Here is a 26764-nt window from a genome sequence, read left to right on the forward strand (position 1 = left end):
CCTCCAGTTTCCTCCATGTTTCATACAACTTCAGACCCACATACACATACAAACATAGGGTTAAGAGTTACAACCAAGAGGTTAACAGATGATTTTTTTGTTCTTTGTCTCTTAATTTTGTTGGTCTCCTAATTTTACTGAGAGGCTAAGGTCAAAGGCTGAAAAGGACGTCAAAATGAAAAGCAAGAGAACTGAAGAGTCTTCAATTTGGGGAAAAAAACAACAAAAAAAGAATCTTCAGTCTGAGTTCATCCCTGAAGAAGGAGAGTGAAAAGATAGTCACACTGTTTACTACCTCGTAGTAGATTGCCTGGTCTGTGAAATTTGTAGGCTGAGTTAACCCAACCTGACTTAGTAGAACGTGAGGCATGAGATTAAGGGATTGTGAATTTTGGAGGGGAAGAATAGAAACACAATTTTGGGGAACATTTACCTTAAATTATTATAGAACATAAGTTAAAAAAGGCGCCTGGTGGTACAGTGTGCTTGGCTGCTAATGATAAAATTGGCAGTTTGAACCCACCAGCCAGTCCACAGGAGAAAGATGTGCCAATCTGCTTCTGTAAAGATTTCTAGCCTTGGAAGCTCTATGAGGGCAGTTCTACTCTGTCCTACAGGGTCACTATGAGTTGGAATCGACTTGATGGCAATGGGTTTGTTTTTTGGTTTTTTTTATAGTTTAAAGGAGGAATTTAAAAATTAATCTCTTTGGCTCCTGTTGAAATAGAGTATCAATGAATCATTAGCATAAACAAACAAATATATCTTTATTCAGAAAGTTTTATGGATGGATTAGGGAGAGGTCTGGGGGGTGGTAGTTTTAAGTCCCCATAACCATCACAGAGGTAGGGCTATGATCTTATCCTCAGCAATCCTACTTCCGTAGTGATACTGCCTCGGAAACCCAAGGAGGGGTCGCTATGAGTCGGGGCCGACTCGACGGCACATAACAACAACAACAACAATGTCTGGTGATGAAGGGTTATATGGGTTTTTTGTGTCTTTCTTCAGTGGAGAACAAGCAAGCAGAGTTTGGAGTAGCTTGTGTAAGGAGTGAAGTGGGAAGAATTGGGGGAGGCTGAGATGGCTTCTTCAGAGGGACTCAGCAGACTGCTCACAGAAGCTTAGAATTTGAAGGGGCCTCCGTGGCCCTAATGTCTGTCCTCTCCAGCTTAGTCACTTGTTCTCAAGGAGCCTGGATACATCAGTTAACTTCTCTGTACCTTCCTTTCTCTATCTATAAAATGGAGTTGTGTAAAATCATCTATCTATAAAATCATCCCATGAGGATGCTTTGTAATCTGTATATTTGCTATATAAAATGTTAAGTGGCTATTTTTATTATTCATAGATACTGAGAAACTGGAACTTGAAAAGAGGACATGATTTTTCTCAGGATCATGCTGACAACTGGAGGCAAAACTGAGGCTGGGATGGAGGATGGTTTGGAGAGTCAGTATCACACAGCAAGCCATATCATGCACAACTGTGTTGTTACTCCTTTGCTGCTTTCTCCTCTACCTTTGACCCTTCTTCTCAACTTCTCATCTGCTTCACATTTTTCTCAGGAAGATGCTCCTTCACAAATGGTCTGCCCTGGGGTCCTTCAACCCAATTTATATGGAAGTGTGGGGTCACATCATAAGGATTGAGTAGGAGGCTTTGGGGCCAGTAAGCAAGTCCCTATACTTTGGTTTCCCTCTACAAAGTCACAATTACACCAACCTGTATGAATCAAACTCCTCCAGTTGCTAGGAAACGATGCTCTGCAGAAAGCCAGGGAGCGCTGCTGCTGCCCAGCGGAGACTGAAACCTCCCTGTGCTTCCAGCAGCCAGCAGGGCACACACCACCATGAACAATGCCCTGTTGGCCAATGTGGCATTGAGATCCTGTAACACGTCACACTAATGCTTACTGAATGGAGGATGTATAGATAGATATATTTATGTAGAAAACACTAGAGATAGTGCATAGGAGCTATTGCGCTGTCCTACGGAATAAATCCACCACTTGTCTGTCAGTGTGTCATACTGTTGTGGCCTATGTGTTGCTATGATGCTGGAGGCTATGCCACTGGTATTTCAAATACCAGGTTGGTCATCCATGATGGACAGGTTTCAGCAGAGCTTCCAGACTAAGACAAGACCAAAACCAAACTCACTGCCATAGAGTTGACTTCAACTCATAGTGACCCCTCCTTGGGTGTAATGCCTAAGGTATTTGACTGCTAACCAGAAGGTTAGCGGTTCAAACCCACCATCCACTCCTTGGAAGGAAGGTTGGGAAATCTACTTCCGTAGTGATACCGCCTCAGAAACCCAAGGAGGAGTTACTATGAGTCAGATTTGACTCGACAGCTGTGAGTTTGGTGGTATTTTGGTATATCTACAGAAGCAGATCGCCCAATCTTCTTTCTGAGGAGTGGCTGGTGGGTTTGAACTGCCAGCCTTCTGGTTAGCAGTTAAATGCCTTAGGTACTGCACCACCAGAACTTGAGGACATTAAATTCATTGCTATCAAGTCTATTCTGACTCATGGTGACCCTATGTGTTACACAGATCTGCTCCATAGAATTTTCTTAGCTGTAATCTTTATAGGGGAGCTCTGGTGGCATAGTGCCTAAGGCATTTGGCTGCTAACCAGAAGGCTGGGAGTTCAAATCCACCAGCCACTCTTCGGAAGGAAGATTGGCAATCTACTTGCATAGTGATACCGCCTCGGAAACCCAAGGAGGGGTTGCTGTGAGTCAGATCCAACTCCACGGCAGTGAGTTTCGTTTTGGTTTTGGTTAATCTTCATCGAAGCAGATCATCAGACCTTTCTTTTATGGCACCACTGGGTGAGCTGGAACTGGTAGCCTTTCATTTAGTAGTCAAGGGTTTAGACATTTCCCCATGCAGACTGGTTTCCTTGCCTTAAGCTCCCCTCCCACTGGCCCCCTTGTCGATGTCATCATCCCAAGTTCCTTCTGAACTCTGGAAACTCCATTTGGATTTCTTAATCTTATTACCTCAAACATTTTTAGGAATGGGATGAAGACTGCTTGGAAACACTTGTTTTCCTTTAAGAAAAGATCTGTCCTCCTCATCTTTTTAGATAAGTGAAAACAGGCAGTAGAGGGGAGAAAAAAATGTGTAGGCTTGCCAAAGTCCATAAAGACAGATGATGAAGACAAGGAAAGAGTGAGTAGGAGAGCCAACAGCATGAAGTAAGGAAGGGGAGGAGCAATACAAACCAACATGAGTGAGAAAAAGGGCTTGAGAGAAGAAGCAGACTAGAGAGAGAAGGCTAGATGGCTAGATCAGAGGAAAAAAAAGATGACATGTACTGAGGAGACAGCTGCTGAAAAGAGAAGCTTGTGATGACATTTTGTAGAAATTAGAACACGCTGTTCCTCTCCAGAACTTCAAAATAAGTACCTTTTGGGAATGGCACACCCCACCCTCTGCAATAGCCGTAAATTTCACCTGGGTCACAGAGTTGCCACAAGGGTTGGTTTCTGTCTCATCTTTTGCTGGGGCGTGTACTTCTCTGCCTCTGCCATGCTCGCACCAGCTCCCCCTGATTCCCTCCTTCCGGGAGCTGGAGCAAATAGGTGAGACGATGCCCCTCCAACTAGCCCTCCAGATGCCCACGCGGGAACTGTGGTTTGTGCCCAGCCTGGGGGTGGGGGAGGGAGGGGTGTGGCAACTATCAGCTCTGGGATAGGCTGCACCAGCCTCCTTGGCCGATGCCCCACTCTTGGAAGGAACTGGGCACGAGTTTCTAAATGTGGAAAAGCTGCTTCAGCTTGGCCTGTCTGACCTTAGCTGTTTCCAGATCTTGGAGGTAACCAGTGCCAGCTGCCAAAAGGCACTGATAGGCAAAGAAAATACCAACCTGTTTGAGTTCTAAGGCACACAACCTGAGGCTCTGATAAAGGTTCCAGTTCTGCCCGAGGGCACAGGCCAGGCTGAGCCATCTCTCTTCCTCAGAGAGGTTTGAGAGGTCTCGGGGTTGGGGTAGGGGGTTCATTGGTGTTGAAGTGGGGAAACAGAGCCAGCCCCCTAGAACTCTCGCTCAGGGCACACATTTCCCCCCCACAACCCCCAAGCTCAGGGCATTTTATTCCTATGGGGTGAGCAGCCACATTATAAAGTCTCCAGGCACCCTGCCTACCTAAAACAGATTTGTATTATTGTAAAAGTAAATAAGGTGACTAGTGAAAGACAAATAAAAACATCAAAACAAAACTGCAGTAACAAAAAAAATCAAAGCAGCCCTTCCTCATAAACTAAGCTTTGATCCTAGTGTCTATAAGGTACACAACAGAGAGTTTGGTTTTTAAATAACTCTTGCCTATCACAATTCATTAGCATCTGCCTTTCTTAAGCCCTTTTTATCTCAAAACACTGACAGTGTTTTAGAAATCTCAGAACCCTATCTAAGGAGAAGAGCCTTAGGGCAATGCCTGTCTACTCCAAGGACACAAGCAGGGGGGAGGGGCGAAGGGAGGGTATCAGGTGCTTCTGGAGGTCCTGAATCACACAGCGTCCATCTCCATCCCCCAACACATTCAGCTAAGCTCCTGTCCACACTGCCCTCCTCCCTTCCTTTCCTGGCACTCTCTCTTCCCCTTCTTTCTTATCCTGTCCCCTCCGTGCCAGTTGCTGGACCTGGGGTTTGTGCTGAATCACCATCTAGCTCTTAGTTCAGCCAAGAAGCTCAAACACCCAGCTCAGCATTTTCTATGAGCTGTGCAGTTCTCTCTTTCAGCATTAGCTAAACACAGCTCCTGAGCTGGGGAGGGGGAAAGAGAAAAACCCAAGACATCTGGAAAGCCACTGGCAACAGACACAGTGTGCCAGGCCATACAAATACCTTGGAGAGCCCCATTTTAATCTCCATCTTCCAGCCTGGGCCTGAAAAATGCCTGTTTTCTCATGTCCCAATTCTCAGGGCTGGTGCCACCCAGATATAGAGCAAGGAGGCTAGAGGCAAGTCTTTGGGGCTACACTGGACTCAGAAGGGGAGCTTGACTCTTCCTCATACTGTCTTGGAGGAGAGAGTGTGGGTCTTAGGAGGCCTGGTTGGTTCTCAGACTGGCATGCTTACAGGCTGTTAGTGTCTGTCCATTGAGGTCTATAATCCTGGACCCAAGCTGTAAAACTCCCAATACCGGGTCAGTTATAACCCAATTCCAAGGGCAGCTAGTGCTCAAACTTGCTAAACTCTCAAAACAAGTTTTGGCCTCCTTTTTTTCCCCCAAGGCTCCCAGTACCTCTAGACCTCATAAGTCTTCTGATCTATGTTCTTGGTGGGGTATGTGATATGAATTTGGTGTGTCACATTATAAAAAAACCAAACTCACTGCCTTTGAGTTGGGGCCAACTCATAGTGACCTCTCCTTGGGTTTCTGGGGCAGTATCATTACAGAAGTAGATTGTCCAACCTTCCTTCTGAGGAGTGGCTGATGGGTTTGAACTGCCAGCATTCTGGTTAGCAGTCAAATGCCTTAGGCACTACCCCAACAGAGCTCCTATTAACTCTTAAAAATTCACCAGACACATTTAATTGGTGACTTTGTAAACTACAGGTACTAGGTTCTCTGGGGAAAAGAAAGTGGTCTTTAAAGGTTAGCAACAAAAGGTCAGGGGAGAATCCAGGCTTGTAGGCTGATTAAAGAAAGTAAGCAAGGTGGAAGGAAGTTGGACTTTAGAAAAAACCTGTTTCAGAGAACATTGGTCTTTATTCTTCCAATCCGGGGTAGACAAATTCCCAGAAACAAGGCCTCTTATTCCCCAATTTTCAGGGCTTGGGCTACATATATGTAGGCACACTCTTTGAATGGTAGAATTCAGCATCTAGTCCAGTTTGAGAGTAAAACCTAGAGACCAGAAGAGATAGTATGGGAAGTGAAGAAAGATCAGTACCAGGAATTGAAGCATGAAGAAATTAAAGAGATGATCTTGACTTCTCAGATAGCAAACAAAGAAAGAACTTGGTCTGAGAACAGACTGCCATATTTTAACACAAATAATGCAAGTGTTATTTTTTTGGTTTTTTTTTTTTTTACAAAATGCCCAACCCCCTCACTTAGACCCCTATGTGCACTGTGTGTATTATATAAGTGTGTGAGTTATGTATGTGGGAAAATACAGTAGATTTTGACCAATGGATAGACATCAATGGATCTCTAGGGAAGAAGACTTCCATAAAACTCCATTTAAAAAAAAAAGTGTGGTAAAATATATATAGTGAAACATTTGCCATCTCAAACATCTCCATAAAACTCTTGAATTTGCTGTAATATATTTGACTTCTTACTATATGATTTGTAAACTGTAAGCACTGTACCAATATTGTTACAGAAACATGAAATGAAGATAATGGAAATATCTTCATTCCCAGGGCTATAGGCACAAGGTATACCCCAGAGACCTCATAGGGCACAGAGGAGGTAAAAATAGCACAAAAAAATGGCATTTACTGTGCCATCACAGACCTGGAGTCCAGACACAGGAGGCCTTTCTTCAGCCCCAGTAACAGATTTTAAATATTGGAGGGTAAATGAGAAGGATGGAAAAGACAGAGGGACCAACTCGACCCAGTCTGAATCACACAAATAAGATGTTAACATATGATCCAGTGTTGACCTGTTTCATTTACATTTCCAACAAGAAGCCTGCATGTCATCCTTGATTCTCTAAGTCCTGCCAGTTTGACCTCGTAAATGCCTGATACTTCTCTCCACCCCCACTGCCCCAGCTGGTTCACATGATTATCATCTCCACCCTGAATTCTTGTGACTGCATTATAAACTGTCTCCTCACCTCTGATCTAACCCCTCCCCCAACCCATCCTTTATCTTTGTAGCCAACATTATTCTTCTAAAATATGATAATGTCACTTCCATGTTGGAAACCCTTTAATACCTTCCTATTGCTTTTAGAGTTCAGTCTCTAGCATGGCCCATAAAGTACTTCATGATCAAGTCCCTGTTTTGTCTCTACATTCCCTACCTCCCAGTCAATGCTGTAGCTATTCTGAACTATCTGGAGCACCTAATTCCCACAAAGGGCCATGTTCTTTCTGTCCCCAGAGCTTGGCACATGTTAATTGTTCTGACTAGAACAATTTCCCTACCTCATCCCACTCCCCTCCTTTCCAAACTGGACACTGCCTGGTTATCTCCAACTGGTCTTTCTGCCTTAGCTTACATGTCACTTTCCCAAAGACTTTCTTCAATCCCGGTCCCCTGAACTCATTTCTCTTACAAGTTCCCCATCCTTTTGTGGCATTTACCACTTCAAACTGAAATTCCCTGTATATTTGTCAGAAGCATGCATACAAATGTGAGTTCCTTAGTACAGGAACTAAATATTCTCCTGCCTAGAACAGTGCCTGCAGCAAAACAGATAAACAAATATTTGATAATGACTAACAACAACAAATGATTTGTGGAGTCAATAAGAACTTGTTAAAAGAAAAGGCTTAAGGTTTGCCGGTCTGATAACAGCCTGTCTGATAACAGCCTGGTGAGACCCCTGAGACTTTGGCTCCCAGCCAAACAATAGACAGGTATGTGGGGTGAACATTTACATCAGGTAGATACACTCCTATCAATCATGGGAGAACAGAAGGGCAGTGTTTGCACAGGGAGACAGCTTGTGGGGGAGGTGCATGGAGGGAAGGACACAGAGAAGAGGTAACTATGGGGAGCAAGTGGGAAGAGAGCTGTTACACTGTGGGGAATTGCAGGTAATGTCACAGAACAAAATGTGTATGAACTGCTATATAGAAAATGAATTTGCTCTGTAAACTTTCACCCAGATCACAATAAAAATTAAAAATAAATAATTTTTTTTTTTTTAAAAAAAGGAGGCTTAATTTTCTCCTGCTGCTGCTCAAATGAGAACAGGTTGTTTATTTTTGTTGTTGTTGTTCACTGCTGTATCCCTTGTGCCAAGAACAGTACCTAGCACATCATGGACACTTGATAAATGTCATTCACATTTATATAATGCTTCCTAAGGGTCTGTTATGGGTTGAATTGTGTTCATTAAAAAGAAATATGGAAGCCCCAACTCCTATACTGATAAATCTGACCCTATTTGGAAATAGTTTTGTTTTGTTAATGAGGTCATAGCAAAGTAGGATGGGTCCTAAACCTCATCACTTCTGAGTGGTATTTTATAAGATGAGCAGCAGCATACACATATAAGATCGATGCCATTTGAGGACATGTCTATAAGCAAAGGAATGCCAAGGATTGTTGGCAGACAGAAAAAACAAGGAGAGAAGTCCACAGAAGGACTGACATGGCCAAGATGCTGATTTGGACTTTTAGCCTCCAGAACTATTAGAAAATAAATTTCTGTTCTTTAAAGTAAACAAGTTGTGGTATTTGTTTTTTTCACAGCAGCACTAGGAAACCAAGACAGAGCAATCTCTTTCTAAGCTATATTCCTTACATGGGACTTTTAAGCAGGATCCTGGGGTAACCACCCTGAGGAATACTTCTAGCCAGAGCCCACTCAGCACTCCTCAGAACTTTGAGGAGGACATGGAAGGCAGAGAAAACACATTCTAACGACTCATCCCAAATGTTGGAGATGGTTAAGTTGAAACACATTCATTTTGATTTGTGACAAACTGGTCTTCTTCCCCCTTAAAAGTCAGTTGACTGACATGTAACTCCTAAATCTTTGTTTTTGTTACTTCTCCATCATTACTTTTTTTTTTTTTTTTACTTAAGACCATGGCCTCTTTGGCCTGGATAAATGCTTAGCCCATTGACTAGCCTCCCTGCTTCCAATTTCATGGTCTTTTCTTTACCCAAATATGAAGCTAATCATGTTACTCCTCTACTCAAAATCCTACCATGGCTCCCTATTCTTTGGATAAAATCTGTTCTTTTCTGCATGACATATGGGATTCTTCAAGATCTGCTCCTACCTACCTGTTTAGCTCTATTTCCTGTCACTTCCCTAGGCTTTATACACACAGAATTACTTGCTTTTCTCCAATAGGCCATTTCTCTCTTGACCCTAAGTCTTACCTGCCCCTTTTGCTCTACCTGGATATCCTCCTTCATGCCCATCTAGAGCCTTCTTAGGTCCCTGGGTGACACGAATGGTTTGTGCTTTCCTACTAAAGTAAGGAGGAGCTCTGATAGCTCAGTGCCTAAGGCACTTGACTGCTAACCAGAAGGCTGGCGGTTCAAATCCACCAGTCACTCCTCGGAAGGAAGATGAGGTAATCTACTTCCATAGTGATACTGCCTCAGAAACCCAAGGAGGGGTCGCTATGACTATGAGTCGGGTACAACAACTACTAAAGCAAGGTGGTATAGGGCCTAAGGCATTTGACTGCTAATCAGAAGGCTGGCAGGTCAAACCCACCAGCCACTCCTCAGAAGGAAGATTAGGCAATCTACTTCAGTGGTGATGTTGTTGTTGTTGTTGTTATGTGCCTTCGAGTGGTGATACTGCCTTGGAAACCCAAGGAGGGGTCACTATGAGTTCCAAATCAACAGCATGAGTTTGGTTTTGTTTTGGTTTACTAAAGTTTGGTGGTTTTAACCCATTCAGCAGCACCACAGAAGAAAGGCCTGGCAGGCTGCTTCTCTTAAGACTGTAGCCAAGAAAGCCCTATGGAGCAGTTTTACTCTGTAACAATGGGGTCACCATGAGTTGGAATCGACTTGACGGCAGCAGGCAGAGTCTTCCTACTTAACCTTTCAAGACTTAGCTCAACCTGGGAGCCCACCTTAGCATTCCCCCTCCCCATTCTGAAGTACCTTCCTCTGTGTCATACACACTATTTTCATCACATTGCTTTGTATCCATTTGTTTGTACACCAGTCTCTTCACTAGACTTCAACCTCCTCCAAGATTTTATGTAATAATACTATGTGTCTCCACTCAGGGTAGGAGCTCATATGGTGATGAACCGATGGACTTCCAGATTCTTTTTTTTTCTTGGAAAATCCACTTACTGAATAATGTTACTTTTAATGCATCACAAAAATGAAAATGAGATTTTATTTGTATTCATCAATGAATAAAAAGCAAGAGATCTTCTACATGTTTATGTTTTAAATGCTGGATAGTTAGAAGATGTACAGAGAAAAATAGGGACTTGAATGTATGGGGATTAAATCCAGGTCAGTCTCTGTTTGAATTCATACCCGACACCCAAAGAGCTCTCTGGGCAAGAAGGAAGGGCAGCACTACCCAGGTGTCTGAGGTAAGGGGTTTAGTGCTTGGGGGTAAGTTTTGGGATAGAAGATAGACAGCCTCAGGGGAAAATGAACTGAGATTGAGGGATTTAGATGTTAGGAAAGACTATTGACTTTTCTACTGTCATGGGACTAATTTGCAAGAGACTTTCAAAATAACAGACACAAGTTATCTATCTGAGAGCATCCAGCTTCTCGTACCCAGAGGCTTTCTGTAGAGGAATTACAAAGCAATTTTGAGTTAGAAGCAATCTGAAACCCTGGAAAACCAGCCTTGTAGGAATCTAAAAGAAAAAAGGGAAGAAGCACTTTTTCACTTGTGAACTGCATGCAGGGTACTACAACCTCTCAAGACAAGAAAGAAGGTGGCAGAAGGAGCAAGACATTCAGGAAGCAGAGGAGATTTGAATGGGAAACAAATTCTACCTCAGATGCTAGATGTGACCTCAGCACTCAAAGGGGTGAAGGAGGACAGGAGCTGCCTAGATGAGAGTGGCCCAGTACCCCAAAGAAGGCAGGACAAATGGATTCCAAAAGAAAACCCGGGGTGACTTTGGGTACAAGTAGAAATGTTGGTAGTAGCCAAAATATGTGCCTAAGATGATAAAAGGGCAAGCTGCAGAAAATAACCCATCCATATGTATGGCCTACCCAGATGTTCTTGTTGTTGTTATGTGCTGTCGATGGTTTGACTCGCCAGCCTTCTGATTAGCAATCAAATGCCTTAGGCCCTACACCACCTTACTTTAGTTGTTGTTGTACTCTACTCATAGGGACCCCTTCTTGGGTTTCAAGGCAGTATCACTATGGCAGATTGCCCCATCTTTCCGAGGAGTGGCTGGTGGTTTGAACCTCCAGCCTTCTGGTTAACAGTCAAGTGCCTTAGGCACTACGCTACCAGAGCTCCTCCTACCCAGATAGGTACATAGATAATTGCATTTTATTTAGAACTGTAAAGATACCTATCCAATATTACCATGGCTATACAGGGGGAAGTGAGGACAAGGGGAGGCTTTCAGAGTTAGCTGTCTTTATATATTATTTGAATATTTTACATGGAGACCACAGTCATTTATTTGTGAAATAATTAGATAAGAGAAAAGAAAAAAGAAGAAAGAAAAGAAAAGCACATCAGCAAACAAGACACTGAAACCACGTTCTATCACCGCTCAGTCCTCTCTTTCCTAATTCCTTCCTTCCACTAATATGCTGGCTCAGGAGAAGGGAGAATCTGGCTTTTCATTTAATTAAAATGCAAAATACTTTCTTTCATTTTTTACTGCCTGGTGGCTAGGGATATTCTGCTGACTCAGCAGTGAATAATCAGCTTTGACCTAAATAATAAAATCTCTCAAAGTGGCAGCTGCAGTTGCATAAGCAAGATCCAAAGCTGCAGTTCCTTCTTCCTCCCACTCCTCTCCCCCACCCCCTCCTGCCTCCGTGCAAGCAAGCCAGTTACAGCAGGTTCTTTCTGCCTCTCCACCCCACCCCGCTACCGCTACCTCGTCATCATCGGCTTGACCCAATCTTCTCCCTTCCACAGCAAATCCCAGCCGGAGGCTCTGCTACACCATCTCTCCCCACTGGGCTCCTTGCTCCATTCTCGACTCCCTGAACCTGACTCTCCATTACACACCAGTCAGATCTCCACAGAGTGGTGGCCTTTCCCGCTAAACCTCTACTTCCAGAGTGGATGGAGCCCGGCCATCGACTTGCCAAAAGGAGATAGCAGAAAGCAGAGTTTCCTATGTAAATCCTACGAGTATTCCTATGCAATCCTTCCATGTCTGCTGTTTTTCTCCAGAAAATAGCTTGACTTTCCGCACCCAGCTCTACATCTAAAGAGATCCTGACTCTACACCCAAAGAACTCTGGACCTACTTAACCCAGCTAGCTTTCCTGGTGCCTGTTAAGAACATGTGGTGGGGGTGTATGGTGGGCAGTGGCGGGGGAATAAAAGATAGCATCCATGAAAAGCCTTCCTGACAGCTTGGTTCCTGTTTTACTAGATCCCTTAAGATGATTTGTGGGGCCTGTAGAAGTGGGTTAAAAAAAATCTCTGTGCACATACTCAAAGCAGCTGGTGTCTGGTCTAAAGAAGAGCAGAGAGAAAGTGTGCACGGCTACACACACAGGACATAAGCACTCCTGTGTGCGAGAGGAGGTGGGGCTTTCACCTGAAAGAAAAGGGAAAGTACAGAGGGTGAGGTGAGTAGCTGTTTTCCCTAAAGGAAATAAGGAGAAAGAACCCTGGGAATAAAAACGATTTAAGATGATTTTTTTGTTGGTAAAGGTAGAACAGTACTTGAACACTTACCTCAAGATTGAAAAAGTCTCTGCATAAGATTGACCACTATTGAGTTGGAGATTTTCCTTGCAGAGGACAGGCCAGATAAGCTTTTACTGAACCTTTGGTGCCACAGCAGGAGTTGGGTGAAGAGAGGATCTTGTCATTTTTGTCATGAGCCAGAATTTCTAAATTCCTCCTTGGTTCAGTTCTCACAAGTGTCCTGGTCAGGGATTGGCTGAGGTGTGCAACCTGTCCCTCTGGAGCTGGGCTGCAGAGTGATTCTTATCCGCTGGAAGGTTGGAGCCCCTGGCCTGAGAGGAAGGCCAACGGGACTATACTTTCCCACAAGGGGCTTTGCACAAGGACTAACCTACCTACCCTTGCTTGGTAGGTTTGGGGAATGTAAAGGTGGCCATAGAGTCCAGCTGCTCAGGGAGCTCCATTCTGTGGCGTGCCACTTCTCCCAGGGGGGACAGATTGGACAGCCTCAAGGCTCTCACTTTCTGCTCGGAGAGTAAGGGTGGTTTCTTGTCTAAGACACTTTAGCAGCATCAGCAGGAAAAAGGAAGCTGTGTCTGGGTGCAAGAGGAGCCGAAATCGCAGTAGCCAGCATTCATGTGGTCCCTCTTCCCTCTCTCCCCCAAGCCTGTCTGATGGCAGAAAACACAGCTCTTCCTGCATTCCCACGCTCCCCTTTCACTCCTCTCCCTGCCAGTTCTGGATCCAGCCAGCAAGCAATGACAAAGTAGCTCTAGCAGTTTGACTCAAATGGGGCACTAGGTACCCAGTGCTGTGCTGAGGATGTCCCATTTGTTATCTCATCCAGAGGCAGTGTGGATGACCATCCCCATCTCACAGTGGGGCTGGACAACATGGTCAAAGCACTCTCCCCAGTTAGTAACTGGTGGAACTGAGATGCAGTCTCAGGTAGCCTGATCCTGGAGCCCACAACTCTTGGCCTCCAGCTCTGTGAGCAGTCCTGACCAACCATAAAGAATATGCCCCAAACAAGTGTTTGGCCCCACAGTACCTATGGTGGCTTGGATGGTGGGGGTCTATCTCAGGGCTGAACACCAGTGCCAAAGAGGGCCCACTTGCCAAGACTACTCCTTAGGTCCCAGCTGCCTGCCCTATGGGAGGTTACTGGGGTAGATGGGTGATCCCTCTTTCCCCCAGAGGACCTAGGACAGGCTTCTCCTGTCTTCCAGCCTGGGAAAGTGTGGCCAGGTGATCATTATCCTCAGCTAAGTGTATGTGTGGGAGGTACCGACCTAGCTCTAGAAGGGGAACATATCCAAATATTTACTTTAGAAATTAGTTTTTGGTTTGAAAGATGTAAATACCCCCACATCCACTGAGATCCTTAATATCAGGGACTGAGCATTGAGACTTCTTAGATAGTTTTCTAGAACTTCTCTATAAAGCCTCTCTAACTTATTCCAGATCATAAGAGATACTTCCCCCTTCTCTGAATTTTTAGTGCAATTGCAATCCTAACCACCAGCCCAAAACCCATTGCCATCGAGTTGATTCTGACTCATAGCAACCCCCATTCCAAGGTGGTAAATGTTTACGGAAGTAGATTGACCAATCTTTCTTCCGTGGTGTGGCTGTACCTCGTGGTGTGGCTGTACCTCTGAGCGGCTACTTAAGATTTTTTTTTTAAGCATCAGGTAATTGTAAACAGAATCCATTCATTCAAAGCACTTGTAGGTAGTTAAAGCAAAGTAATAGGGGAAAAAAAAAAAAGAGAACACACACACACACACAAAAAAAAGGAAGGAAAGAAAGAAGGAGCAGAAGGGGAATCAGAGACATTAGATTACTGGGAAGGCTGATAGAGGCTGCCCTGAGGGCAAGGCCCAGATGACACTTACACAAGCAGATGGCAGCCAGGATTCGAAGGCCATACTCTGGGGGGAAGCAGGTAGGGAACAGCGGCTGTAACACGTAGTTGGAGAAGGTGAGGGAGATGACAGCCTGATTGGTGGGGTAGATCACCAGCAGAGCAATCCACAGTCTCAGGAACCTGAGGGAGGAACAGGACAGGGGTGACCCAGGGCAGAAATGGAGATCCCTATCTTCGCTGACAGGCATAACAGGGATTCCAGCCCCAACAGGGAAAAAGCCTGGGTAAACCAAGGGAAGCCTTAGGCGAGGGAGGTATTTTCAGGGATGCTAAGGAGCCCAGCCTTGCTCAAATGAGGCACCTAGCCTTCTGAAATGACAATAACATAATTTTAATAAAGAAGAGCTAAATTCCAACTGGTACTAACACAAGTAAGTCTTGGCATTCCTTCTCTTCCCCTTCTCCCTTCATCATCTCTTTTCTACCACTCTCACCCTCAGCTTCCAGGGGAATGGGTGGAAAAAGAAATTCTGCAACCTGAGAGCTCTGACAGCCAGGAGATGCTGAGGGTGTGGCTATTTAAGTAACTGCCAGTATAGGCATGGGATGAAGGTTGACAGGAGAAGTGTCCTCCATACCCATCTGCCCTTTGGAGAGGGTTGAGGTCTTGCATAGAAGGTCTGGAAACATGGAAGAAATTAATGATCAGGGCTTGGGTCTAGAGGGAGACCATTACCCTTGGTAAGGCAAGTCAGTCTCATTAGTCAAGATAAAGGCGCTTTGTACTTATGACGTGCTTTCCTTGGGAGTCTATGGTCAGCACTGTCATATGGTTCTATTTGCCCTCACTCATTGAACTTGCCCAGAAAGATCAATACAGAGATTTAAACTGCAAACCTATTTTCTCTGCCACTCTTGGGACCAACAAGGGGACATAAGGCTACACTAGTAGCATGATATGGAGACAAAAGAGAAATCCCATTCTCTAGCTCTCCTCGTCACACCACTGATTGGAAATCCCTGGCCTTGGCTTCCTCCAATCTGACTTCTTCCTGTGTAATCCCTTTCTTTCCCCCTAGACTGCTCAGGCCCCCCGACAGATTCTCTTACCCAGCCAGTCCTCCAAAGATATCCTTGACATAGGAGTAGTCACCACCAGATTTGGGGATGGTGACCCCAAGCTCAGCATAGCACAGGGCTCCCACAGCTGTGATGAGACCTGTCACAATCCAGACGATGAGTGCAAGGCCCACAGAACCAGCATTCTCCAGCACGCCTTTTGGCGAGACAAAGATTCCAGAACCGATGATGTTTCCTGCACAAAACACCAAAGGGTAAAGAGGGGTGGCAGTAGAGTCCATACAGTTGACAAGATTGGCATTTGCAGGAGTGGTCTCATCTCTGATCTGATTCTAAAATGCTTTTGGGATGTGTAACCCATCTTTAGGCAGGGTGTGTAGAAATAATTCTCCCTAGAAGTAGGGTAAAAAGAAAAGAACTGGCGTATATTAGGCAGAAATTGGTCAGATACTTTACATGTCTCATTTAACCCTCAGGACAACACTAGAGAGTTTGATATCATGTGTCCCATTGTTTTGGTTCTTTAAAATACTGCAAATGAGTGGCTTTAACAAACAGGGATTTATTCTCTTAGGAGGCTGAAGTCCAAGTTCAAGATGCCAGCTCTAGAGGCTGGGTGAAAACCTCTCAACCTTGGGCTTCAGCTCTGCCTCCTGCTCCCAGCCCATTGAAGCTGGAGGCGTCTCTTAACTCAGACAGCTGCTGGCTGCTGAGGCTGACAAACCCAAGGTTGGCAAATAAAATGGCACAGTCCCAAGATTATCAAACAACATGGCAGGACACTACTTCAAGTCCAGAGGCAGTCCTAAGATTGGCAGGAAACATGGCAGGCTACTGAATGAAGACCTGGCTATGTGCAGGATCCAAGCATGCCAAAAAGCTACAGCCAAAAACAAAAACAAAAACAAAACCTCACTGCCACTGAGTTGATTCTGACTCACAGTGACCCCCTCTGGGTTTCCAAAGTGGTAAATCTCCATGGAAGTAGATTGCCCAATCTTCCTTCAACAGAGTGGCTGGTGAGTTTGAACCACCAACCTTCTACCGAGCAGTCAAATGCCTTTGGCACTACACCACCAGAGCTCCTTAAAAAGCTGCAGAGACTTTTCTTATGCTTCTTCTTTTATATTGGAAGCAGACCACATCCCTAAGGCAGCTACTCAGCTGCTCTAGTAGATTCCACCATGGAGTTGATTACCAGTCTCATCATGGGGAATACTACATCCAGCTCAAAACCAGGCCCAGTCAAGTTGACATACAACTTAACTACCACACCCATTTTTACGGAAGAGAAAACTCACTCTAAGAGATATTAAGTGAGTTGTTCAAGTCCACATAGTAATAAGTGGTGGAGCAAGTACTGAATCTCAGTACCTTTTGGCTGGGCTACATATAGTGTACCCAAGATGACAAGGGTCTCAAGATAAACTGAAAATAGCAAGGTTGGAAAAGCAGGTTGTTCTCAGTTGATGTCCAGAAGACTTAAAAAATGAGCCAAAGGGCAATACCTTTAGGATAGAATGTTGGCACACCTGATTGGGGGTTTTTAAGACCTACAAGGTTGGACACCACTCTTGGAGACTGGCCTCTACCCCAGACTTCATAGCCCCACCCTTAGTGAGGAGCTTAAAATGATACTATAAAAACAGTTCTAACAGTCTGGAAATAGTTCATAGGAGTATGATACGTGCAAAACCTCAGTACTATACACTTCCAAAGGTTATTCCTTCAATTGTTTCATGTGATCCTCACAACAACCTGTGGGACTCAGGAAGAGGAAGAAAGGTGGTATTTCTGCCTTTATTTTACAAACCAAGAGACTTAGATACAGAGAGGTTAAGTGGTGAAAGCACTGATGGGTAAAATTGGATCTGGAAGCTGGGTCTTCTGATGCTCTTTCCACTAACCCACTTCTGCTTTTGTGAGCAGGGGGCTGTGTTTCTCCTGAAAACCAAATACTATGTGTTGGGCGAGGGAGGACTGTCTGGGCAGCTCTTGACATGCCTCTTCCCCAGTTTTCCTTTGTCTACTTCTTATGATTAAAGATGGTGATCAGGGTACATTGGATGAGTATTTTTGAAAACTTTCTCTTCATGCTTGCCCAGATGCACTACTCAATGCCTAAGGGATCATTCTCAGGGAAGAAGCAGAGGTTAAATGGATCCAGGTAGAGACAATGGAGTATTATGAGGCCAGATAGATTTGACAGTGTTCTGAAGACATCTCAAATTGCCACCATCTCTCCTCAGTGATCTGGAACCAGTACTGGGTTGAATGAGATAAAAAAGTATAGGATTTTCTTCGCAACTTTCAGAAACTGGCTTTTGGATCACAACTCTAACTCAACCTCAATCCAATCCTGAAGCTTTGACTTCTAAACCAAATTCAACTTTCAATCCCAGGCCAGCTATTGCAGTCAAGGGGAGGGAGCAGCGCTTATTCACATTCCAGAAGCAAAAACTTTCTATTCCTTAGGGGTACAGAATATGCTTCTCCTTTTAAACAAAAACATTGCAGTGTGAGCTGAGTAATGGGGGAGGGAATGAGTCTAGAAGGGTAGAAAAGCAGCAATATGCTTGAGACCAGAGTATAGCATCAGAGGGCATGGCACCAAAGCTAGCTAGGGAGCACATTTCTGTTCTAAACATGCCTTCCTTCTCTTGGTGCTAACGTGCTACCCAACAGTTCAGAGCTGCTTGTAGTAACCCCATTAGAAGAAGAAACAATCTGTCATCTTCAAATCTGTGATGTAAATATCAGGCAAAGAGACAAAAAAGAGAGAGAGGGATTCTGAGTGCCGTCAGTTCTTAAAGACTATCTTTTTCTTTTATGTTTATTTAAAGTCTTATGATAGGAATAGGAGCTCTGGTAGCATAGTGCCTAAGCCATTTGACTGCTTACCAGAAGGCTGGTGGTTCAAACCCACCAGCCATTCCTTGGAAGGAAGGTTGGGAAATCTACTTCCATAGTGATACTCTCTCAGAAACCCAAGGAGGGCTCGCTATGAGTCAGATCCAACTTGATGGCAGTGAGTTTGGTTTTGGTTTATGATAGGAATGCAAGGACATCTTTCTGTCCTCTTCTCTCCTGAACTAGTTGTTATATGTGTTTTGCATGAAGTAGGTTTAGAGTATACTAAAAGACTTGATTATTCCAGCACTTAAGACATGTACAGCCTATCAAGTGAAATCTTCACCTGCAAGAACTAAATTGCTGCTGTTTCTTGGAAGGCACCAAGTGCTGGGAGGTGAGAGAATGAGGGAAATGGGGTTGCTGATATTTCTGAAAGATGATAGTAAATTCCTGGCCCAGCAGAAATTTATCAAAAGTGTGACCTATAGGGCATTTCAAAGCCAGCCAAGAAGAGCAATAGAACTAGGGTTGTAAAACTAGTTCAAGGGGTTGGATAAACAATCAATACAGAAGGGAAAAAAACAAGGTTTGACTTTGGTCTTTAAGGTGCTGAGAAAGGAGGGAGGAGCAGTTAGGCATTTCCTAGCACCAGGCATGGCTGTTGAAAAGGGGAAAGAAAGGGTGAATGTTATTTTAAAGATATGATCTTCTCGAGAATGAAGAGTCAATGTTCCACTAAGGGTTCTTGGAAAACAAACACTATAATCAGGATCAGTAAGCACTTCTCTTCTCCTATGTTGGCTCTGACATTTCCAGAGTCTATGTGCTGTCTCCCTCTTTTTGGCTGTGGGAGCCATGGGAATATGAGATGTACAACACTAACTGTCTTTTGAGGGTTCCACTCCACTTCCTGCCTCCCTTCATTTCTTGGATAACATAACCCTTCATGTAGCTAGCGTGATTGTGAGGGTCACAGTAGCTTGGCACTGGGACAAGACTCCTCATTTTATAAAAATTGGGTTCTCCTTCCAAAAACATTTTAATGTTGACAAAATTAAAATTACAAAGCTAAAAATAAAAGTGGAAATATGCTAGCCAAAATGAGGGCTAGGGAACAGGAGGAAGAAGAGTGCCACTTCCTGAGTTTAGAAAGCCACTACCTAGAAAACCACAATCAGATAACATGTGCTCCATTTCAGAAGCCTCTGGAACTTCTGCAGGGGAAGAACACCAATCACAGCAAAACTATGTTCTGGAACAGAAAGAAGAGCCATTTTCTCGAGTCATGTCTACTACATACAATCTTTAGTGTGAATATTTGATTAATATATATCAAATAATATATAATTTGTAAGCTTCATGACAGCAGTATCTGTGTTGCTTTCCCTCATCTGTGAAGTGTCACATAGTAGGCACTCCATAAATGTTTACCAAGTGAATAATAATGCCTGACATCAGTCCAGAACTTGTCTCCACAGAGCAATTTAATACACTTGTTTCTTTGGAACCTCCCAGCCCTGTGAAGTATCTCAAGCACATATTGTAGGCAAATGAGTAAAGCAACCCCCTTATTTCACTTCTGAGGAAAATAGATTGGCTGTTAGAGGCATTCTCATTTTATAGGTGAAGAAAGTAGGGCTACGATTATTCCCATTTTCCAAGTGGGGAAAACGAGGGAGGTATTATTATCTCTATTTTGTAGAAAGAAACTGAGACCCAGGGAGGTAGTTATTTCCCTACATCACAGAGTAAATTATTAGTAGCTGGATTAAAAGCTAAATCTGTCAGAGCTTCAAGACTTTCTCTGAAAATAAAAGCCCTTTCTACATAAGTGGATGTCAGTTTTACCTGAATGGTTTACAGAAAGCACTTATTAAAACATTGGAACACAGACCTGACTCTTTCCTTCTATTATAATACCACCTTTGATAGTGGTATACAAACCATTCACATTCATTATCTTACTTGATTTTCATAACCATTTTCTGAGTTGTGCAGGGCAGCTAACATTCCTGTTTTACCTTTGTGAAAACTTAGGCTTGGAGAGGTGAAGAGGCTTGACCAAAGTCTCACACTGCATATAACAGGGCCTGGACTAGAGGCCAAGTCCTTGGACTCTACTATTCCACGCTGCCTCTCCTCTAGAAATTGCACAACAGGCACTTTAACTGCAGGGCTTTAAACTTAGATATTGTTTATATGAGACTTCTACAGTGGCTTTGAAAAAAAATAACTGGAATGGGCTTTTCTGCCTTGACTATATATCTTTGATCAAGATTTAGAAAGTTAATTACAGTGGGGATTATTTTCCTCATTGTTTTACTCATAGAGTCATTGTCTATAAGGCCATTTAAGAATGAGCTCAACAGATGGAACTATTGTTCTCTCCTCATCCAGAACAAAGAGAGTGAAGAAAATCAAAGACACATGGAAACAGTCCAAAGGACCAGGAAAACCTCAGTTTATAATGACCTTGAGACCAGAACTAGATGGTGCCTGGCTACCAATGCCAACCACTCAGAAAGGGATCAAAATTGGAGATCCTGGATAGAGTGGGAGAAAAAATGTGGAACAAAATTTTAAAGACATAAAAAAGACCAGGCTTACTGGTTGGATAGAGACTGATGGAACTCTCAAGACTATGGCCTTGAGTCACCCTTTGGGTCTGGAATTAAACTCACCACTCCTGTGGCTTAACTCTCAAACAACAGACAGACCAAGGAGCCGAACAATTACATCAGAACAATGAATTCCTTAGAATAGTCAACCATGGGAGATCAGTAGGGAAGCATTTGCACAGGGAGAAAGGTACAGAGGGAGGAATGCATGGCCAAGAAGGACACTGGGAAATGGTAACCACAAGGAGGAAGTGAGGGAAGAGCTGTTACCCTACAGAGAATATAATCAGTGTCACAAAACAAAATGTCTATGAATGTTGAATGTAAAACAAATCTCCTTTGTAAAATTTCACCGCCCCCCCAAAAAAAAAAGAATGAGCTGAATACCCATCCAGGATCACCAAGATACTTGAGATCAGGGATTCATTCACCACCACTACCACCCTCCTACAATTAATAGCATAATCATCTTATCACATAGATCTTTGTGAAAAATGGGTTCTAGGATGCCTGGACAATGAGGCCCAGCTTGGCTTGTTCTATTAAAGAAGAGCCAACTAAACCACTCCATTAAAAAGGGGCCAAGTTGTATTATTGGGCAAGTCTTCACTAGAAAATTTGCTGGTATTAAGAAAATCCACGTTTACCATGAATAATCACTAACTTCTCTACCTGTAGGGCAATACTCATGTGACTCCTACTGAGACATTACTCACATCCAGACCTGTCCACACTAGACTGTTATAGCCATAAAGAATTTCCTAGGACATGAAATTACAGACTTCTAATGCCCAATAGATGCTCAGATCCAAAAGGCTTTGGGCTTTCTTTACCAGCTCATCTTAGTTTTGAAATCTAGTTACAGCTTCTTTCTGGTGCTTGGAGGTTCTGTCAATTTCCATAATATCCAGAGAAAAGTGAGGTGAACCTTCTTTGTATTTCTTCCTTAAAATGTCTGGGAAGGTCTCAGGGCTTCTGAGGATGGGGGGAGCAGAGACATGGACTCTGATCCTCACGGTAGGCCTGGAAGATCACCATGCCTGTACACCCTTTCCCCTCAGGAGAGTACAAACAGATACCACAGGGGTGCGAGCAGGTCAAGACTTAGGCCCGTGCCCTGTGGAATGGCCATCTCCTACAGAGTAGAGATGTGGAAGGTACCACAGGACTCTACTGTTCTGATTCCTTACAGAAAAGACACTAAGACACTAGACTTAGAGTCCTTGCTTTGTTCCCTCAATGCATAGACATTGAACCATTGCTTTGCCACTCACAAGCCATGTGACCTGAATCTTTCTGAGAGTCACTTCTTTCATCCTCCATGTGGGGAGAATAGTACCTGATCTACCTACTTCACAGGGTTGTTGTGGGGTTCAAGGGAGATCACATATATGAGGAGACACTTTATAAACAGCAAAATGCTAACAAATATAAAGAATTACTAGGATTTGTGGAAGCAGGGATAGAGACCAGTCCTCGAAGAATCCAACGAGCTTGCTTTGGAGGCCTTGCCTCTAAAACAGCACAGTAGGGGCCAGGACCATAAAGCATTCTCTGAGTCATTTGTCTGTTTGTCTAGGTATAATTTTTAGATGCTGTAGGTGGGGAGGCAACAGGTAATTGCATCTCTAAAAGTATTTACTGAACACCCACTCTGTACGTGCTTGCTTTAGAAGATAATTGGAAAGCACTTGTTCATACATGGACTTTTATCAAAATAGATGGAGCCAACTGACACCCACCAGCTTCTGAAAGACAGGCCCTAAGGCCTGAGGGCCTAAGAGTGCTGAGCCCTCAAATATGCTCATTAAAGGTACACATATGGCCTCCAGCATCTCCTTGCCTGGTCAGGGAAACAGGCACCAGCAGTTAAAGGCTTTGTCTACCTGAGTGGAATCAACTGGGGACCACTGTGTCCCCCACAGCACATGGTAATGTTTGGAATTATTTTGGGTTACACAACTTGGAGGAGATGTGCTACTAGTATCTAGTGGGTAGAGATAAGGGATGTTGCTGCACATCCTACAATGAACAGGACAGCCCCCACACAACAAAGAATTCTCTAACTCAAAAATTCAATAGTGCCTAAAGTGAGAAATCTTGGTCTACCTTCAAACCTCAATGTTATCATCCGGTTAACTTCTAAAGCCCCTTTCAGATTTGAAGCTGAATGCTTTGTAGTCCACATTCTTCGGGCACTTACTATGTGCTAGTATAAATATGTGGGAATGTGAAAATTAGTAAAACTCAGTCCCTGTTCTCAAGGAATTGTGGGAATACACACTAAGCATATACCACAGACTAGGGGCTTTATTTTAATACTCCACAAGAAACTACTATTTTACAGGTAAGTCAATGTATAAGTAACTTGTTCAAAGTCACAAAACTTGTAAATAGGGAAACAATTTACAAAGCCAATATTATTCCCAAAGCTCACCTTTTTCTGCTATACCACCGATGGGTCCTTCCTTTCTACAATACACTGATGCAAAATCACAGAAAAATTCATTGTAAGTTTTCCTTTCTCTGCATCAGGGCCAATGTAACAAAGGCCCCTTATCCTAAGGCAATCTGATCAGCCTATATCATCTGCTTAGTAAACATACTACATAGAATTGTGCTCTAATGAAGCAGCTGAAGCATGTGTGCATTTTATAGATGTTCAGGCACCTTTTAAAAATATATAAAGATGAGAAGAACACACTAAAAATTCTGCAGCAATGGTACTCTTCCCTGGGTAATTGGCCTGTACAACCTGCACCTCAATGTGAGGTTGCCAGATACATCCTTGGGCGTACAGCAAAACCGTCTCCCCAGAATGACGTCATTGCTAATGTCTAGGCTATTTAAAGCAGGGAGCAAGCCAATGGGAAGCTTTGTGATTGTGACAAAGAAAGAGGGATGAGATGTGATCGATAAAGCTTTTCAGCTCAAATTTCACTCAGTCTATAAATAAAACGGCTTAAAATAGACTGGAGGGATTATTTTGCTTCTTGGAAATAAAACCCACCAGTGAGTGTGCCACACAGGAACTAGCATATAATGTGTTTAATGAGTGCTTGCTGAATGTTAAAATATGGAATAATCCTGACTCCTATGACCAGCAGTCCCTACCCCCATCCCAGCAAGCAGCCCTGCGGTTTGCCTTTTCACATCGCCAGGGAGAAGGGACTCAGGGAGCCTCCTCTGTAGCACACATGTCCTGGAAGGGGAACAGGACATGGTCTTTCTTGCTCTATATGCACAGCAGGGAGCTAACAGTTCCTAGACCCCCTGGGTTCCTGAATGCTTGTAATTTTCTGTAATTCAGAATATATTCCTGGGATCTTTTGCTAGTGTCTGCTTTTCTAAACCTCCAATCCCACCCCAAATAACAACAGACATTCCTGAGACATTTCTTTGTAGGCAGCTATGATGCTGGATTATCCCTCAGAGGAACAGCAGAAAACCTTGGTAGCCTGGCAACTTGAGAAACCCAACCAGTATGCCTCATACCCCGACCCCACTTCAGTAGGCCAATTTAATTAAGAAAAAAAAAAAAAAAAAAAAACCTTGTATGTATGTATTTGATTTGGGTGCAGTGTATTTTTGCTTTCCAAAATGACCTATTTGGTTCTGTCTCTTGGACATAATTTTTTACCTGCTGGGTTCCAATTTTCTTCCCCCTGACCCTAAGTGTGGGAACTCTGGTGGCGTAGTACCTAAGGCATTTGACTGCTAACCAGAATGCTGGTGGTTCAAACCCACCAGCCGCTCCTCGGAAGAAAGTTTGGGCAACCTACTTCCATAGTGATATTGCCTTGGAAACCCAAGGAGGGGTCGCTATTAGTCGGGTCTGACTCCACCGCAGTAAGTTTGGTTTGGTTTTGGTTTTGACCCTAAGTGTGTCCTGCTAGTCACTCATTCTGCTCTAACTCTGCTCTTTGAGGGCATATATTATAGCCCTGACAGTAGCAGGCACAACCAAACCCCTTCTTGAGCTCCCTGGGGTTCCTGGAAGCAGGAAGTATCAATGGGATCACCGGTACCTGGCTACCCTACACTCCATGCTATGGAACCTTTGGTTAAATACAGTGGGTTCAAAGTTCAATAACCTGGGTGGGAACTCTGACTCTGCCATTACCCAGTTGCTTACCCACTGAGCCCTCCATTTCTACAAAGGTACTTATTTCTTGGGATTAGATGAGAGTGTTCAAAAAGTACTGACCATGTACTGTGTAGCTGGTGCACAGTAAATGCTCATTAAATGATAGCTACTTATTATTACACTGCTGGGTATAGCCTTTTCCTACTCATCAAGATGTGTTTGTTTTTGATAAGTCTCATAGATGGCTTCTGTTTGAGTATTCTTTGAGAACAAGGAGAGTTTCATTTAAATGTGTTTTCATCCTCAATGGACCAAATCATAATCTCTACAAGTTTTTTAAAAAATTGAAGTACAATTCAAGAAGTAATTTTCACACTCCCTCTCCCTGGTTCTCTGTTGGCATAGTGCCTAAGGCATTTGACTGCTATCCAGAAGACTGGCAGTTCAAACCCACCAGCCACTCCTCAGAAGGAAGATTGGGCGATCTACTCCTGTAGTGATATGGCCTTGGAAACCCAAGGAGGGGTTGCTATGAGTCAGTTTCTCCCTGGTTAATGCCAAATAGACATTTGGGGCATTAGAAACTAATATATCATGTTACAGACTAAATCAGTGTAGACTACTCAAAACCAAAACCAAATCCATTGCCATAAAATCGATTCTGACTCATAGAAACCCTATAGGATAGACTAGAACTGCCCCACAGGGTTTACAAGGCTGTAAATCTTCATAGAAGCAGATTGCCACCTCTTTCTCCTGCAGAGCAGCTGGTAGGTTGGAACCACTGATCTTTTGGTTAGCAGCCAAATACCTAATCAATATGCCACCAGGACTCTTTGTATAGACCACATGGGCCTAAAAGTCTCTTGATCTGAAATTTTTCCATATTTGCCTAATGCCATTTCAGTACAGTTATTCCCTCATGATGCAATGGTTAAGCACCCATCTGCTGAATGAAAGGTCAGTGGTATAAACCCACCAGTGGGTCCAAAGGAGGAAAGACCTGGTAACCTGCTTCTTCAAAGATTACAGCCTAGGAAACCCTATGGGGCTGTTCTACTGTCCTATAGAGTTGCTATGCGTTGGAATCAACTCAGTGATACACAACATACACATGCACACACACCTACAGTCTATACTTCTCTGTTGACAGATAACCTAAAAATATTTCCCCACCAACTTTTTCAGTATCAGATACCCATAACCTTTTCAAAAAGAACTGATCAGACATCAGTCTCAGGGTTCCTACTCTTGCACCATGTAATACACACAAGTCTTCCTTCCTCCTCTCTTGCTTAACAATTAGGTGGCGAATGGGCATTGCTTTAGTGTGGAATCAGATCATCTCAGGTATTAGCAGTGTAACCTCGGGCAAATTCCTAATGGTTCTGTGATTACCCCAAGTGTAAAATAGAGATAATTATAGTACCTACTTCCATAGGAACGTTGTCAGAATTAAATAAGACAATGTAGTATATGGAAGGAAGGTTGGGCAATCCTACTTCCGTAGCGATACTGCCTCGGAAACCCAAGGAGGGGTCGCTATGAGTTGGGGCCGACTCGACGGCAAACAACAACAACAACAATGTAGTATATATTAAGAGCTTATAGCAAAGGTTGCCTTGAGCTTTGTGCTCTTTTAAGAACTATTTATAGGGGATCAAATTGACAACAGCAACACAAAGGCTTGCTAGGAAACTTAGAGGGCAGTGAGTTTATATTAATGGTGAAGGAACAATTTGCAAAAGGAGGTTAAGAATGGCT

The 26764-nt window shown here is 43.6% G+C and overlaps 1 protein-coding gene across 1 annotated transcript in view; it reads right to left on the reverse strand.

Moving 5' to 3' along the window:
- SLC7A8 (solute carrier family 7 member 8) overlaps window positions 1-26764 on the reverse strand; it is a 51728-nt gene that overhangs the window by 18980 nt on the left and 5984 nt on the right. The window contains exons 2-3 of the mRNA XM_007951188.2: window positions 15473-15677; window positions 14391-14542 (exon numbers count right to left, since the gene is read on the reverse strand). Coding sequence (XP_007949379.1) covers window positions 14391-14542; window positions 15473-15677 — 357 coding nt within the window. The remainder of the gene's footprint in view (window positions 1-14390; window positions 14543-15472; window positions 15678-26764) is intronic.

Source organism: Orycteropus afer, unplaced genomic scaffold, assembly GCF_000298275.1.
Source record: "Orycteropus afer afer isolate SDZICR_OR568_19922 unplaced genomic scaffold, OryAfe1.0 scaffold00292, whole genome shotgun sequence".
NCBI classification, from domain to species: Eukaryota; Metazoa; Chordata; class Mammalia; order Tubulidentata; family Orycteropodidae; genus Orycteropus; species Orycteropus afer.